The sequence below is a fragment of the Xyrauchen texanus genome, chromosome 3 (genome assembly GCF_025860055.1).
Source record: "Xyrauchen texanus isolate HMW12.3.18 chromosome 3, RBS_HiC_50CHRs, whole genome shotgun sequence".
In the NCBI taxonomy this organism is placed as follows: domain Eukaryota; kingdom Metazoa; phylum Chordata; class Actinopteri; order Cypriniformes; family Catostomidae; genus Xyrauchen; species Xyrauchen texanus.
This window is the reverse complement of record NC_068278.1, coordinates 9315988-9334564: the sequence shown is the minus strand read 5'-3', so window position 1 is coordinate 9334564 and position 18577 is coordinate 9315988. Positions and strand designations below refer to the sequence as shown.

General features: G+C 36.6%; 1 protein-coding gene across 1 annotated transcript in view; it reads left to right on the top strand.

Moving 5' to 3' along the window:
• LOC127631353 (ribosomal protein S6 kinase alpha-4-like) overlaps nt 1–11826 on the top strand; it is a 42829-nt gene extending 31003 nt beyond the window's left edge. The window contains exons 15-18 of the mRNA XM_052109464.1: nt 4380–4577; nt 5091–5250; nt 6179–6342; nt 7666–11826. Of these exons, the coding sequence (XP_051965424.1) occupies nt 4380–4577; nt 5091–5250; nt 6179–6342; nt 7666–7878 (735 nt within the window). The 3' untranslated portion in view covers nt 7879–11826. The remainder of the gene's footprint in view (nt 1–4379; nt 4578–5090; nt 5251–6178; nt 6343–7665) is intronic.
• Nucleotides 11827–18577: the final 6751 nt, after the last annotated feature.

The window sequence follows — 18577 nt, the reverse complement described above, 5'->3', positions numbered from 1 at the left end:
AAACCCAGATTGGACTTGTGATAAGCTGCATTAGCATGACTCACTGGAGTGAAGCATCAGCATTTCCCCGGTGTCGTGTTTCGCTTCCAACTTACCAGACAATTTAGATGAATTATCATTACGTGGACTGTAGGTATGGGAAGATATATTGAATTTCGATACATCTCGAACCAAAAAAATTACGAACCATATCGTGGCATAACTTGATATTTCGAAATTATTGTCTGTCCATGTGATCATAAATGAAATGACTCGTCAAACATCATAATCTCTCTCTATCACTTGATTTTACCACTACTGCGCTTTTTTCTTCACTGTTAACAGGGTTCACTCAAGGTCCTTGAAATGCTTGAGAAATGTAAGTACTGGAATACCTGGAAAATCACCTTGTTTTGATGAAAAGTGCTTGAGATTTAAACAGATCGTTTCCCTTCGTGCGACTCCACTCATTGAATAATGTGCCTTAATATCTTTTCTGTTCTTTACAGTCAGATAAAAAGTAAAGTAACTCGCCGTCACGTGGTTCATGTAGCTCACAATAGTTCCAAACAAATCCGCACCGTCAACCTGTTTGAATGGGTTTAAGCGGAACAGACAGCATCAGCGACTATATTTGCAGGAATGTTCGGCAAGTATTTATGCATAATGTGCATTGATTACTACATTGACTACATTTATAGTAGCTTTTTGTCTGTGGAGTGATGGAGAGACAGCATTAATCAGTTTTGCTGTGTTTAATTTTGGAGGGAAGGGGGATTACTCCCATAACGTAGAATTTACCCAAGAAAGAAGTTTGGTCAATAGTGCAAAATAAACAGTGCAACCAATTGCATTCAACAAAACATTTTATTATATAATATATCCAGGTAGAGGGTAGATAAGTTTTTCCTTGAATGGGCAGCCTTCATAGAAACTAATTCAACCTCCTACAGGGAGAGAAAGACAGCAGAAAGCAGGCCAGGAAAGGCATAAATATGTTCAAAATAGCCATTGCATTCTTTCTTTCACTGCAACAGTTGGAAGAAAAGGAGATCTGGACACCTGGCCATGAGTGCTCAAACTTCATTGGATGATGACTTCTCAAAACATCTCCAGACACACATACAAGAACAACAGAGTCAAATTCTTATCCATGCAAAAACATTCAAACGCCACGCCACAAGTAAATGCTACAGTTACTTGAATTTTTGGGTGAGGGCATTCCACTGCCAGAAGCAGACAGTGGTGGAAGATTTATTCAGATCTTTTACTTCGGTCTTGAGTTGAGTCGAGCCTGTTGCTGCTGGAGAGAACTGGGAGTAGTAAAAAAAGATGAAACTGTGTTAAGGTTAATACATTGAAGGACAGATTAAATACACATCGAAAGCCAATGTTTCCCAAAGATTTTAATGAGGTAGAGATTACAAAAGTGCCAGTTACACTGGCAGCCAAAAGTTTGGAATAATCTACAGATTTTGCTCTTATGGAAAGATATTGGTACTTTTATTCACCAAAGTTGCATTCAACAGATCACAATGTATAGTCAGGACATTAATAATGTGAAAAAATACTATTACAATTTGAAAACAATTACCAGAACTTCTTAAACTACTTCAAAGAGTTCTCATCAAAAAATCCTCCACGTGCTGTAATGACCCTTGGCATTCTATTTGTCAGTTTGTCCAGATACTCAGGTGACATTTCATCCCACACTTCCTGTAGCACTTGTCATAGATGGTCTTGTCGGGCACTTTTCGCGCACCTTACAGTCAAGCTGATCCCACAAAGGCTCAATGGGGTTAAGATCTATAACACTCTTTTCCAATTATCTGTCATCCAATGGCTGTTTCTTTTTTTGCCATTTTTGACCTAATATTGACCTTAAGGCATGCCAGACTATTGCATACTGTGGCAACTCAACAAACACAAAGACAATGTTAAACTTCATTTAACGAACCAAATAGCTTTCAATTGTGTTTGAAATAATGGCAAGTGATTTTCTAGTACCAAATTAGCAATTTAGCATGATTAATCAAGGATACGTTGTTGGAGTAATGGCTGCTGGAAATGGAGCCTGTCTAGATTTGATCAAAATTGACTTTTTTCAAATAGTGATGGTGCTGTTTTTTTTAAAGTAATGTCCTGACTTTACTTGTGATCAGTTGAATATCACTTTGGTGAATTAAAGTTAAACTGCTAAATCTGTACAGTATTACAAATGATAACAAATGCATAAATTACAAACTTTTGGCTGCCAGTGTAAGTCCATACGTATTTGGACATTGATTTCTGTCCAGTTCATTGAATCTGACATTAAATAACGACTATGGATTTCAACTGAAAACTCTCATCTTAAATTTGTGGGTATTTTCAGATGAATCAAGTGAACCATGTAGTAATTATAGCCATTTCACAGACTGACCATTTTATAGGACCAAAAGTTATTGCACAAGTTCCTATAAACCAAAATAAAATTATCATATTTAGTGCTTGGTTGCAGATTCTTTGAATTTGAGGACCCAAATATTACCCTCTTACTAAAGCTGAAAGTCTGCATTTTAAACTTCTAGTCATTGTTTTATTTCAAATCCAGTGTGCTGCAAGTCAGAGCCAAAATAACCAAATATTGTGCCATTGTCCAAATACATTGACTAATCTGTATAAATCCCAAACTTACACCTGTAGGCTAGCCCAACATGTAAACTTCTCCTTCCTACAATTACAAGGGTTCGGACATTGTGGGCATTGGATGAGTTCCTCACCATTAGGAATCAGGGGTTAATCCCTGGCAACATTTCAGCAGTTCCCTCTACTCCTGACCACTGCTAGGCAACACCATGCAGATGTGCCTGGAGACAAGCAATCTCCCTAATAACAAAAGTAACAACACAGAAACAATTCATTATCAGGGGTGCAAACTCAGGAGTCCAGGGGACCATTTTTAAATATCAGCTTTAAAATGTGGATTTACAGTTGATTTTAGCATGATATAGATATATGGAAAAACTCGCCCATAACTGCCATTAATTTGAGGTAAAGTTAGCCCAACTGACATCTGGTTATAGTAGCAAGTGAAGTGTTGCTCATGTGCAATTAGAATCGAACTAACTATTTTCTAATGATAAACATTAACTAGAGCGGGCTTCATAAAATGACACTATTGACTAGATTCATGAGAAGTCAGCTAATGCCATAAAATGCCATAAAATGCAGTCATTTCATCAAATTATCAGCGAGTGTTCTTGAGAAACACTGAAATGAATGGGGAACTATCGGTTTCCCCACGACACACATCACTTCCGTATTCTCCGATTACAACAGAAGTCTATTGCCGTTAGCCAAACAGCATTTTTGCACCCTTGAAGGGCACTCGGTGAAGGGGACGCCTCTCAAATGGTCATTCCAAGCAAAATTAGGAAAATATTTTTTTTCATAAAGGGCCCTTTCAGAAGATTTTTAGTGAAGGCTGCATTTAAACCGTAATGTCAGAGTCCCATTCATAGTGATCACTCTGTCTTTCATAGTGAGTAAGGCATAGGGATGATCACTTTCGATTGGAATTTGCCCTATGGCAGTGTCGTAACTATCTTTTTCAACGGCACTAGGATGCACTACATTTTTGATGATGTTCGCTGAACCAGAAAACTGTGAAATGCACGTTGAAATTCTTAAAGTGACTTTGTTATTTACATGTAAATTGTACACATTATTTTAAACAGTGATAGCTCATATCATCATTATATATACCATTTTTTTTTTACATTTTACAAAGGTAATGTGTGATTAGAATTATGATGATAAATGAATGATTTAAACATTTTATATTTACTTTCATATACTTTTTTCAGGACCGGTTCTATTTCTTGTTCTTCATCTGAATGTACCCCGCTATTTTTTTAAGTCTTATTTGTTTGAGATCTTTTCTTATAGAGAAAGGTATTTCAGCAACTCTAATCATTTAAAAGTTTTGCATTTATATTGTGTATAAAATAACTTTATTTTAATGAGAAATGTTAATGTTTATTTTGATGTAAAAAAAAAAAAACATTATGTAAAAAAAAAGTCTGAAAAAAAATCTGAAATATTTTGTCACTTAAGTGTTATTATATCTAATCGAGATTATAACGAATCGTGAGATAACCATACCGTCGCATCCCTAGTGAACAGTGTCAGCGCTAAAAGCTTTTTATATGGTGTTCAATGCAGCGCAAATGTTGTTAAGGCAGCTTCACAATTGCTTTAGCAAAGTTCTGAACACACATATATATATATATATATATGTGTGTGTGTGTGTGTTCAGAAGTCTAAAAACAGGCTCAGTCATCATTCTGATATACTTCAATATGTAAAGCAGTATGCTATAGATCTGTTTTCTTTCTCCCATTTTTCCTGTCTGGCAGAATGTGCTGTTTGCCGATGAATCGGATGACTCAGTGTTGAAGGTGATTGATTTTGGTTTTGCACGGTTGTTTCCAGCGGGTAGTGGTAGTGCTCCTCTGCAGACTCCCTGTTTCACCCTGCAGTACGCTGCGCCCGAGCTCTTCCACAGCTCCGGATACGACCAGGCATGTGACCTTTGGAGCCTGGGGGTCATCTTGGTAAGTGTGTGAGTGTGAGGCTGACTGTGTATGAATATATGTAAATGCAAGTGTGTGTACATAAGTATATGTATTTTAATGAATGAAATGCAGCACATGTCAGACTACTACTTTAAACAGGACTGCTATTATCCCAATCCATTTTGACATTTAATCACATGCAGGATAATAATTTTAGATATCAACATTAAATGCTAATTATTGATGACAGGAATGCAATTACTACTAGTGAAAGTGCTCATTTTTTATATCAATAAATACATTTGCACTCGTAAAAATGTTAACTATATATAAAAAGAAGTCATCACTTGCAGAAATACACATTCTTGATTTCAAAAATAGAATTTCAACTTTTAAAGAACACAATTCTTGATATTTGCTACAACCGATACTGTTGAAAGACTGTTTCTAATTTCTGATCACAAACATTAAATTCCTATCATTATTTGACCACTTGTTCAGGATACCACATGTAATATGCTGATATTGTTTCAATGTAATTTTTTGTGTCAGTACACCATGCTCTCTGGACAAGTTCCATTCCAGAGTGATAAAAAAGGAATGACATCATCACACGCTGCTGACATCATGCATAAAATCAAAGAGGGAGACTTCTCATTGGAAGGAGAAGGCTGGAGGGGTGTGTCCGAAGAGGCCAAAGATCTAGTGAGAGGTACAAAAACTGAATAAAATCAGAATTGGCTTCGCTGATTAAAAATTCAATAAATCACAGCCATACTGATATTCAGTACAACAGCACAATTGCTAGTGTGATATTGCTCAAAATCTGGTCAGATAGTTTGTATATTTTTTTCTCTGACATTGAAAATACTTTCAAAGGAGTCCAAGCATCAAGTTTTGCATGTTGCCAAGCGACACTCAGACTGACAGGCAAACATTGAAATGTTAGAGTTCTGTTATATGAAATATCAGCATTCTTGGAATGCTGCTTGTCCAATCAAATTAGAGGGCCGGAATTAACAGTTTTATATTATGTATATGTGTTATAGTATGAGTACAGCCCTATTCTAATGGTGGTTTCTATGACCACATATTATTCTAATATATTCAGAAAATCCTCTGGGGGATTTCATCGTAAAAGTGTGTAATAGAAATTAGATCTAATGTAGGCTCAGGGTCCAAAAGAGGATTTACTTTAGAAAAAGCACTTGCTACAAGTTAATGTAATGTTCTGTGAAATGATCAGCCTATAATAAAAGAATTCAAATCCAGATGGGTTTAGAGCACAAAGACCTGGAAAATCTATTTGCTTTCCTTGAGTGCTCGGTCTCTCCAGTATTGACTATGACCTGAAATAGCTCTGAAATACTTTTTAATTCTTTCATGCACCACTTCAAAGCTCATGATGAGTGATTCCTGACCCAGCCATCAGGGATCTGCGGGCTATCGAGTGCATTTCAGTCCAATTTCAGCACAAGTGCTTGTTGTTATAGCTGTCATCTGATCATCTGTATTGAGATGGATGGGGTGCGGTGGCCTGGTGGAGGGAAAGAGCCATGTGATGGTCCCTGGAGATGTTGTTTTAGTGGCTGAAGCCCCAAATTAGCTTCCTATCTCAAGTTTTCACTCTCTCTCCACAGGTTTGTTAACCGTAAACCCTGAGCGGCGGCTGAAGCTCTCTGCTCTGAAAGAGAATGCCTGGCTTCAAGGAGGGGGCGTCATGTCCTCCACGCCCCTCTGCACACCTGATGTTCTGGAGTCCTGTGGCCCGACCGTCCGAACCTATGTCAATGCCACCTACAAGGTCAAGTATCTGCATTTAAGCTCTTTGTTTGCAGTCTGACAAGCAGAACTGCATGTACTGGGCTGTGAAAAATTGCATATTTTATGATTAAATATTACGTTATTTGTGGTGCTTTTGCTCTTGCAAACCCTAACCCTAAGCAATTGCGAGATATGAACTCACAATGGTGAGATAAAAGGTAAGAAGCCTCATCAGTTGTAAATGTTATCGCTTTCCTGACAACACATTATGTATCATCAAGATTTCAGGCAGCGTTTCAAATAAATCCAATTGAACCAGAAGCATTTCAAATGCCTTTTCTCCATATGGAAAAGTGAAAATGGCTTTTTCAGCTAAAAATTTTAGAGATTTTATTCCTACATTTTAGTATGAGTTCTAGAAAATGTTGCCCCAATTTAGAGTTTATGCCCACTTAGACTGGAAGGGACCAACTGAGCAAAATGTTCAGTTACCAACCCAAGTTCATTTTTGGCAAATAAATCTGAAATCTTTAATACTGCAGTAATACACACAGGTGTGGAAACAATGATAGAATTGCACAGCAGTCACTGGAAATTGTTTTACAAAATAAAACAAAGAAATCAATGGAAATTTTATTTAGGGATGTCGCGATATAATTTTTTTGTTAACAAGTACGAGCACCGATACTTCCTCTTTGGTACTCGCCAATATTTTTTTGTTTTATTGTTTTTATAAAGCCGAGAATCGAACCACAAACCCTGTGATTAGTGGACAACTGCTCTACCACCTGAGCCACATTAATTTATTTATTTAAACACTATTAAAAAAACACAAAAAACACCTCCGGAAAAGCAGGTTTTAAGTGAACCAATGTAATTATTAAACCGCAAAAGGCTGTTATTGAATTACATAAATATATAGTCTGTATGTGCCTCACGCTACAACGTGAATTAGCACTTTGCTCACTGTCATCTGCAACAAACAATGTGCACAATGTTAATGATGGTGTTTTCCATGTATGAGCCATGGATCTCTAAAAGGTATGAGCAACTGGTGTCGGCACATTCACAAGCGCTCACATTTGAAGCGCACCGCACATGCAAACTAAATATTTATAGCAGTAAATTGCAGCCTTTACGGTTTAATAATCACACTAGGACACAACATGATTTTCATTTGTGCGCTGAATGTTTACGGAATGACATTCGTATGTCAGATTGTATCTGTTTTTGGTTTCGGAGGAATTTTACGAGTACGAGTACATGAGCATGGTATGAGGACATCCCTACTTCTATTAATCCTTTGCGTCTTGATATTTACTGTTTTTGCTCTATTTTCTTCCTCTCTTACATATACACACAGGCATTTAACCGGGGAAAGCGTGAGGGGTTTTTCCTTAAAAGCGTCGACAACGCTCCACTAGCAAAACGGCGGAAATTGAAAATGACCAGCACTGGCGTGGAAACCCGCCGCAGCTCCTCCTCCTCTTCATCTTCCTCCTCTTCCTCATCTGCTTCCCATTCCAAGATGCAGAATTGCCAATCTATGGCTCCCCACGAAGACCCCAAACTGTGACATTTCACCTTTAAATGATAAGATGCGTTGATGTGGTGAGAGAATATAATGCAAAAGCATTTTGCAGCATGAAAAATACCTACAGAAAAGACTTTCAATTTGAAATAGCAGATTAAGGCAACGTATTCAACGTTACAAAAGAGATTGAACTTTCATCTCGAAGTGTGCAGCTGGTGAGATCAACAGTTTTTCATCGGATATTTAATCAAAGAAGAGAAAAGGTGTTTTTTTAAAGATGGTGGCTTTCTAAAAAAACCCACAATGCCAAGGAAATGATCTTCTTCAGAAAAGAGACTCGGATGGCATTTCTTGTACATTTTATTGAATGTAACTATGGTGGATATCCACATGGATTTTAAAAGATATTTAAACCGAGTTTGAGATTGAAACACATGAAACTGGGATCAGGAAGTGTGTAATATTAAGGAAACATTTTAGTGGTAAAGAACGTCGCAAGAGAAGAAAGCCATATGCGAGAATTAGAGTGAACTTCTATTTAAATGTATCTTAAAGTTTTATCGATCCATTGAGCAAAGCTTTATGTGAATCATGTATAGGCTATTTACAGTCATGTTACTACTTTCATAAGTTTTCTCGATGTGTGCATGGTTGTAGTATTTTAAATATTTCGCATTTTAAAAAACTGACCTATGAAGTCAGACCACACGTCTGCCTTCACTAATCCGCCAATTTCAATGCGGGGATTTGGACAAGGACACTGCCTCCTATCCACAGTTTTGTGTCTCGATCTTTATGCCCTGTATTTTTATCTTTAGTTGACGTGTGAAGTGCATAGAGTTGATTTTATATGCTATCACTTACTTGACTGATTTCAAAAGGTATAGTTTACCTTGTGAACCGGCCGAGTTTGCCGCCACCTTTATCAGACTTGTATCTGTGTACTTGAAATGCTGCGTAGGCTTCTTAAAGGCATAGTTTGCCCTAACATGAAAGTTCTGTCGTCTTCTACTCGCCTTCATGTCGTTCCAAACCTGTATGACTTACTTTCTTCTGTGAAACACAAAATTAGATATTTTGAAGTATGTTGAAGCTGCTGTTTTCCATACAATGAAAGCAGACAGTGACCATTGGCTGTCAAGCTCAAGAAGGCATCATAAAAGTAGTATGACTTTGAGGAACAGACGTAATTTAAGATGTTATTCACTGACAAGTGATGTGCTAGTTCTATTTCATGCCTCTTAAATGGCTTTTTTCTTTTAATCTTTCAAAATGACCAACAGCAGTTGGTCTTTCAATGTTCTGCTGAAAACACAAAAAAAAAAAGAAGTGATCGTACTGTGTAAATTAGCACAATAATTATTCAAAATCACCTTTGTCAACTGTGCATTTATAACTATAGTATGTAAAAAAGGTTTCTAGTATCCAGTGAAAAATGAATGTAGTCATTCAGAATCTAAGCATGTTCAACTAAAAAAACAAGTTGTCCTTGGTTGAGTAGATAAATAGATAAATGTTCTTTTGAAATAATTGTATTTATCAATAAAATTGTTTCATTGTAATGGACATGACAGGTCATCCATTATTTTTAACATAGTTTAAAATGAAAAAGGAAACTTGCATTATTTTGTAGTTAAAGTTTTTTTATTCACTTTCCATAAAAATGATATATATATATATCATTGTTGGTAAAAAAAAAATTAAACAAAATTGCAATATAAGTTTTTGCTTGTATTGCCAACCCCTACTATACTATACAACACTGCCCTGATCAACTGATAAGAGTTTTTAATGTCCGATGCCGATATCTAGAAAGCAGTTCCGATATATTTGATATCACACAATTTAATATAATGGTAAATGTTACATAAAATTGCTAGCAAACATTTTGTTTACTTTTGTTTAGCATTATATTTACTCAATTTCACACAAAAACTTTAACTTCGAAAAAAAAAAAATAATAATAATTTAACAAAATATTTTTTTGGCAATTTGCATGTTGAATACGGCTCCTATACATGCAAGCTGGCAATTCTATGTGCTGTCACAGATTCCAAAACTTATCAGACAAGACCAAATATTGGCCCATATATTGGTCTCGTGATGTATCGGTCGTCCACTACTGTACTATCCTATACTATATTTAAAACATTTTTATAAAACAATTATATTTATGCATAGAATTTCAATACATTTCCATCATATTGAATTATGCCATTTTTAACCAAATTATATTTATAGTCTATAATATATAAAAGTTGTATTGCTTTAATTTTGTTCAAGATTACTCAATTGATGGAAATTTGTTATAAAATTGAAAAGCGTAATTCTTAACGATATTGTTTGAGCGTATACTATGTAGCACAAGTTGTGTGAACTGCTTGTGTTGTGTTTGTCTTTTTTGGAGCTCGACAGCCTCTGTGCGCTCTGTATTCTGCCGAATATCTTTGTTTCTGTTCTGAAAGAAAAGAGGTCGTATGGGTTTGGAACACATTGAGGGTGTGTAATTAATGACAGAATGAATTTTTTTTTGTTGTTTTTTTTTTTTTTTTTAAACTGTCATTTATTCTCCTGCACACTCTTGCCTCTTCTACTTATCTGAGCGATCCAAACATCCACTGCCTGTTTAACTCTACTACCCACTGTAAGGGCTGAGGTTCACAATACAGCAATCAATCCCTCCTATTCTCAAGGGCTTTCACAATCAGTCCATGCTGTAAGCGAGCGACCCTCTTGCACTGTGACAAGAGTGAGAGAAGAAACACATCTTTAGTTTTGCAGAATTTTATAACTTGTTTAATGTACTGTACAAGCATTCAGACGTCTTCGCATTGAGTCTTTATGCAGTATGCGCTTTGTAAATCAACCAATGAACACCTGGGATTCAGAGCATGCGAGCGGTTTATGAAGAAGCAAGCAGGTGTCGAGTCGCATTTAAACACCTTCAACGTTGTTTAATAAACTGCACTTTCCTTTTAAGAGGTGTGAGGCTGGCAGGTATGAACAATTTAATAGTCGAACCGATTGTTTGGCGCTGTTTTTATTAAACTAATATATTCATCAGTTTTCTGTGCCAAAATAATCAGTTAATGGGGATAATATAGTCTGTGTGATTAAATATATGTTTTCGGCAGTCCTTGCACACATGACACACTAGAGATTTATATGACTTTGTTGTGCACAAGTGGTGCTTCTATCAGATGTTCATTGATGGAAACAGTTTGTGGAAAGACTGAAACAAATTCTGCACATTGGGGTCCATGTCTTTTGATTTAGTATGTTTTACTCCAAGGGGCTCAGAGGTGTCATTTTGCTCAGCATTTATAATCAAAGTATCTTTCAGATGTGATAATGCCATGCAATTGAAATTAATTGGAGTTTAGGGCTATTAAGGGATGACTTAATGAACACACTGATTTTACACTATTATTTTATGTTTATGTGAATGTAAAATCCTTTTTATTACATCTGTCGCACAAGTTTTGTCATGTCAGTGTGTTCTTGGCTTTAACAACTGTAATATCTTTTTATTTATTAATTTTTAGTTACTCTTTATATCTTTATGTTTGGAATAGTGATTATTCCACAGTGTTATTGGCTTTTTGCTTCTTTTAGTTTAGTGTTTGACTTCTTGTTTTTAATGTGGCAAATGAATTTGTCGGTAGGAACAAGATGTCTTTATTATGATCATGTGCAATGCATCACAAATTATGTTGTGTGGAAGTTATAGAAATGTACATTTTTGATTTGGGAATGTTTTAATAGATTTGGGAATGGTTTAATAGATTTGGGAATGTCTTTTTTTAATGGCTTTAGATTCAGTTTGGTCTTTCTGTGTATGTTATGTTATTGATAGGCATCTGATTTGCATGTTTTGATGTTTTTATTTTTTAAAAACCTTTTCTTGATAACTTGAGTGTTGTCTCTGCCCAAAAAAAGTTTTGTATGATAAAAGAGAATCATGGAGCAAAATAAAATACACTGTTTTAAGAAGGCATGGGGTGCATTGTTTTGCATTAAGAACATTGTTCAATCCAAAGCATATTATATATAAAAATAGACTACACGTTTTAAAAAATGTAATGTCAAAATATTTTAAACCACATTTCACATTTTTTGTGTGTGTTTTGATGCATTTAATTGTGCACGGAGCACATTCATTTATTAAGATCAATTCAAATATACAGTGGGATCCTACAGTCCACTAGTAAACATGTGTCCTCTGTATTTAGAATTTTTCTAATTTCATTTATTTAATTTTATTATTTAATATTAAAATTATTTTGTATAATTTTTAAGTACGTTAAAGGAATAGTTCACCCCCCAGTTTTTTTTTTTTTCAATGTTTTCTCACTCTTATGCCGTCTTGAACTCATATTTTGTTTCTTCTGTGGTACATGAACATTTCTTTTTAAGGATGTATGATGTGTTTTTATCTATACAATGCAAGTCAATAGGGTCCAAAACTTTCAACCTCCAAATATGACATAAAGGCAGTGGGTAATTCATACGACTCAAGTGGTTTAATCCATGTTTTCTGAAGAGAGGATTTGATTTGGGTGAACAGTCCAAATTGTAACAATTTTTTTTTTCTATAAATCTTGGCAACTGCAGTTTCCTTGGCGCATTTGTGATTCGCATGTGCAGAGAGCGCCAATATTTCTATCCTTTTTGGAGCTTTAAAGTGTTGAACCTTGTAGACTCAATAGTACCCAGCTGCAGACCCGCAGCACCACCAGTTTCAGAACCCCAGCGCCAGAACCTGAAGTGAGGGGCGGAGCTTACGTTCTAAACTGAGTTGCGCCACCTAACGTTTTGGAGCGTAGTTTGCTTTTATTACAAACGAAACATCATACTTTATACGTATGTTATAATGATACATTAAGTTACAGTACAATAAGCATTTTAAAACATTGATCTTGTGTAATATAATTGTATGAGAGTTACTTCCTGATCATGATGGTGAAAAATAATGCTTGAAACTTATGGGCATTTTATATAAAATATACTTTATTTCACAAGAACATGTGCAGCATGCATTTTTCTTTATGTAAAATAAAACATGTCAAAAAACAAAAAAAGAGAGAAAATTCAGCATAATTTTAAAAGAAACAATAAAAATATATACAACAAATGACCAATTCACCCCTAGGCCCATTTTATCATGACAATCCTGTATAAATTAAACTTAAAATGTATCAAATGAGGAATTCACTCTCAGGCCCATTTTGTCCTTACATTCTTGCAAAAATAACTCCATGTCATCCCTGAACACAAAATGAAATAGAAAGGGCTCTCTGGAAGCTTCTGACTGTTCCAGGAGATTGTTGCGGGCCTTTTCCTTGTGGTCTTCATTCATTCGAATGAAAAGAGGCTCTTCCACTGGACCCCTGAGCAGATGGCTGTTGGAATGGAGCCATTTCACAGCTTCTTTCATGTGCCGGATTATTGGAAGCTCCTTCATTACAGAATATTAAAGGAAAATGTGACTTTATAAATGTGACATATAAATGTATTATATGTTAAGAGATTATATATACACACCGCCTCACTGCTGCTAAGCGTAGCTTGTTCTTCACATGGAAGGGACTCTTGTAGGGTTTCTGCACTGGAATATATATATCTTGGTTAATTTAAAATTGATCAGAAGAGGGTGCAAATGTAACGGTGGGCTGGAGTAAATGTCAGGTATCTACCGTTCAGAGAAAACCCCAAAGTTCTCCAGAAGAATAAGAGCCCACCATCTCTGTATGTTTGGAAAGTCGCACTGAAAGACAAAAATAGAGAAATCTTGATATTTCAACTGCTACAACATCATAAAGGTCAATTAGTTGAACTGGTAATTACTTACAGATGTAAAATCAAAGGGTGCTCCCAAGACAAGATGTAGAGCATACTGGAAAACAGCAAAAATTAAGGAACATTATCTCTGTTAACGTCAAATTAAAAAAATTCTTCCTTGTTCCGTATTTAACAACTTTAAAAAATTAAAATAAAAACACCACCACACCAATCATTGGTTTAATTATATCAAAACAATGTCTTAATACAATAAAGTATGACAACATTTTCAAGCTTCATTAAGATGATAAAGTTATGCACAAATTAAATATTTAGCAGATAAACGCTGAACTTAATATATGCGATAATTTTTCACCACATGATGTCAAAAACGTTAGACAACGTTACACAACTCACCGTGCTCTCCGCCATGCTTGTCTCATTGTCAATAACTCCGCCCCTCACTTCAGGTTCTGGCGCTGGGGTTCTGAAACTGGTGGTGCTGCGGGTCTGCAGCTGGATATATCTCTGTAGACTTGCATTGTATGGAAAAATTCCACAGAAGGAAGAAAGTCATATGAGTTTGAGATGGCATAAGGGCAAGTAAATGATGAGAGAATTAGCATTTTTGGGTGAACTATTGCTTTAATAGCATATTATATATATTTAAGCAATATCACACGAGCAATCGTGCTATATGGCCCTAAATTAGCATTGCTGTGATTCGGCCGCAGACCGAGTGCCGTAGGTAATCGCTGATTTAGGGCCATATAGCACGATTGCGAGTGTGATATTGCTTATATACAACATTTTAATGAACAAGTAAATAAAAAAAAAATTCTGAAAAACTGAGTACAGTCATAAAAAACGCATTTGTGCATGGAACTACTTTCTTACGCGACGGATCAGAATCTGCCGTTGCTGGTTCAAACCAAATGATGCATCCAAGCCATTAGATAATTCAAAAAACCAAATGATGCATCCATCCATTAGTAATTCAAAAAATGTCACTTCAGAAACAGTATCACGGCTTGTGCTGTTTCGAACAAGTTATTGGATAAACAGAGATGCTGTCTGAAGATCCGCTTTCTCTGTGGAGAAATAGCGTCCAAGCGGGGGTATTTTGCAGAAGCCAGTGCGCAAGAGTCAATCACTATAGAAACCATAATGTCCTCCACCATTTTAAACCGCACCCATTGTGTAATTAACCAGTCTGTTGTGTCTCTCCGCTTTGATGATCCGTAATGCTGAAGTTGTTAGTTTAAAGCCATTTAACGCTATTTCCTAGCTTTAGTAATAGTAATACAAGCGATCATGAAGAGCTGTTGTTTGTAAACGGCTGAAGCTGCTTCACTTCAGGTCACCTAACTGGCTCATATTACACAAAAAATATCTTTTGCCACCACCTGCTGGCTAACATATGTAATGTAAAAAAAAGACAAACAATAGGTCTTAACAGATCTGAACTGCTCTTACACTTTAGTTTAGAATGGCTTGAACATAAGCGGACACAATGAAGCGTCCGAGTGCTGATGGTGTCAGACCATCAGTGCTCATGGAACGTCTCTTGTCCAATCAGATTCGAGGACCGGAACTAACTGTTGTGTGTGTATATAAGCATTTGGTATTTAGTATTTCCCCATTTTTGCTTTAATGGCCGCATGTTATTGAGTTGGCTCAATAACATGTTTGTGCAAAACCTGACGATCCAGAGTGTGAAAAGTGTTCAGGTACTGTAAAAAACATGTTTCATGAATATGGTAATCATTCAGTATAATGGTACTGCCACGATACTTTTTTAAAAGACATATACACCTTCTTCATGTTACACGAAAAAGTAAAAAGTCTGTTTTTTAATATGAGGTTTTGGACATCAATAATCTTAAACGTCTAGCTGAGGTCAGCAGCTGTATTATATTAAGCATTATACACTGTATTCTTGGCCACATATACATAGTCTTGACTGAGGGGACAATTGTACCAGTGTCCAAAGTACTAACCAAGGATGGATTATAGCCCAGGCCAATGAGGCCAGTTTCAAGGGGCCTTGATAAATCCACTATCTAATTGCCAGGGGCCTTGAGAACCGCAGTGGCATGACTCCCTGAAGCAAGGCACTTTAAATGTAAAATAGATGGACAGTGCTGGAATGTGTGCCAATGACTGTTGGCACAATGTGAAATAAATGAAGAAATGAGAGATGTTATTTGTTCCAGTCACCTTTTCAGCACTAATACCGCATTCTGAATGCTTTATCACAGCTTTGAGGGCCTCCAAAGAGGCTTGTGCCTCAATACCTCACATGATCATCCTAACCAAGGAGATTTGTAATACCTGGATAGAGCTATACAAGGACATTCCCAATCATCTAAATGTCAGTTGACAACTGAAAACTATTGCATTTGCATGATGCTGCATCCACACCAGTAGGTGTCAGTGTAAAGCCAAAGTAGACGTCGGTTGTCCGTGTTGCTGATCGGAATGCACACAATTTCATTATTAGTCTGCGTGGACTGTTGAACAAATGTCAGCTGACACATAACAAGACAGAGACATAGAAGTGACACGAATTGTTGTGGTTGTTTCAGAAAATGTGCTTTTCATTTCGCTTCTACCTTTTAAAACACTATCGGTTAAGGTTAGCTGTTGGTTAATGGTAAGGATGTCTGTTTTGTTGAAGTCTCATTTCTCTTTTCGGACACTATTGGTTAAGTTTAGGGTAAAGATTAGGTTTTGGAGGTACGTTTTATTAAAACCTCCATCTAAAAATCACCTTCAAAACCTTGTCTGATTGCAACCTCATTTCAGCCCCTGATGGACATTTCAATTGAAAGGTGCAACCAAACGTGTTTTGAAGCACATAATTTCAGTTTTGCAAAAACGTTGCAATGCTCATGTAAATTTCATGAGACCAGGCTGGTGAAATCTGTAGTGACCATTTAGAGAGCTACAGTTATGGGTGCCAAAGGACTTGAATGAATCGGTTATAGAGTTTTAGTGGTTGTTGATGATAATGGGAAATCAGAGGCCAGCTATAACTCTTAAAGTTTTGAGATGTGTAGGTCATTGCTATATATAAAATAGCTCTTTGGCTGAACTTTATTCAATTGTGGACAGTGGTTCAACAAGTTTTTTTCAACTGTAAAGTACTATGTATTCTCAACACAAACACTTTGTGTAAATATAACCTAGTTGAATTGGGTAAACCCCAAAATGTTTAGATAAGTCAACATTACAAATAAGATTTGCTCACTGAAGCATGCAATCTGTTTCATGTGTAACATCTACCTGCCATTGTTAGCTCAAGCTCCACTCTTCACCATAGTGGTAACCTCCAAAACTCCAAAATAACCGAAACTCTTATAAATCTCAACATAACACAACATTAAAAACTAAGAATTATCCCCGTTTATATTAATCTTGCACAAAAAAACATAAAAAACAAACTTAATTTTAACATTTACTCCCCTATTGTGTCCCATGGAAAGCATGCTGGGAAAGGGAAATCCCCTGCCCAGTTTCATCAATGCTACACCACAAAAAGTGTTCATGTAGTCCCAACTCAAATAGAAAGGGATAGAATGTAAGGAAATGAAGTTTTGCTACAAAATGTTCTAGAATTTTGTTGCTTTAGTTCATTTGAATTAAGTAAATTGAAAATGTACTTTTGAGTAGCACACTAGTTAATAGATTACATGTAGTCTGGATTATGTAATCAGATTCAAAAAATGTAGTAATTGTAATAAGATTACATTTTAAAATGTGTATCATCAGAAAGCAGTTACTTTTATGGACAACATAATTACATTTCTGATTACATTACAAATCAACCAAGGGCAATAACTAGTGTAATTTACTGTCTCTTCAACGGAATGAATGGTATAAATCGGCATAAAGGTCTTAGATCAAGGTCCTAGGTCTTCCTAAGATAATTAACGCTTTTTCAGCTGTGGCATGACCTAATGCTCCAGAGGCAACACCTTATTTCGCTCCTGCAGTACCCTGACAGCGCAGCAGATGTCAGTGCAACTATTGCTGCCTCTCAGTGGGCTTCTGTACAATGAGAGCAGTGGAAGAAAACGGCCCTAATGCCGCTGTCAACGTGCCATTAATCAAAGTGATGTGTAAGCGGATCATTTGCATAGGAAATTGTGATATATCGAGCATGACACAAATGGATATGAATGAAACTGTAAATCAAACAGATTCCATCAATTATAATTGTCCTCTTCTGGCTGTGACCCAAGGTCCTAATGTAGACTTCGAACACAACCACTTATTGTTTCAGAGAGGCGTCTTACAGTACATGGAGACAGACATACAACCACATTACATGCATCCTAATAATCTGTTAATAATCTGCCGGACGGATTAAGAATTGAGAGGCCCTTGGGCCGGTTCACCATGGAGGCCCCCTCATGACGTGTCACGTGACTATGTTCACCTTTATGCGCTACAGGAGGCTTGCCAGATTTGGTTCTGGATTCATCTCGAGACACCTGTGTTCTGTTTCACCATTTGTTACGCTGCATCAAGCTTTTTCCAGCGCTGGTGTCACAAATCAACATTCTGTTGAAGTTCAGGTTGCAAAGAGGATTTATGACTGTTTTCAGATTGTTTTTCACCTGGCAAAGTTTCAGCGCTTAATAAATGGTAAGACAATGCCCACCCCATACACACACACACACCTTTTTTTGCTCTGATATGCAGACAATGTTTTGATAAATCATTTCAAATCAAAGCATCCAAAAGAGTTTAATAGACCGTAGCGTTCGCTGCTTCTTGGAAAGTAAACCTGCCCTGGCAGAATTAATCATCTTCCATTGATTAAGAATAGGCCTGTGTTGCAGGCAGTGAAAGAGCCCCAGGTGAGCGCCGCTGCCATCTGCCGGGTGACGGAGTAGCCCGACCGCCCGGATGCGGGGAACGGCCGCCGTCCGCGGGGCAAGTGGGGACTGGA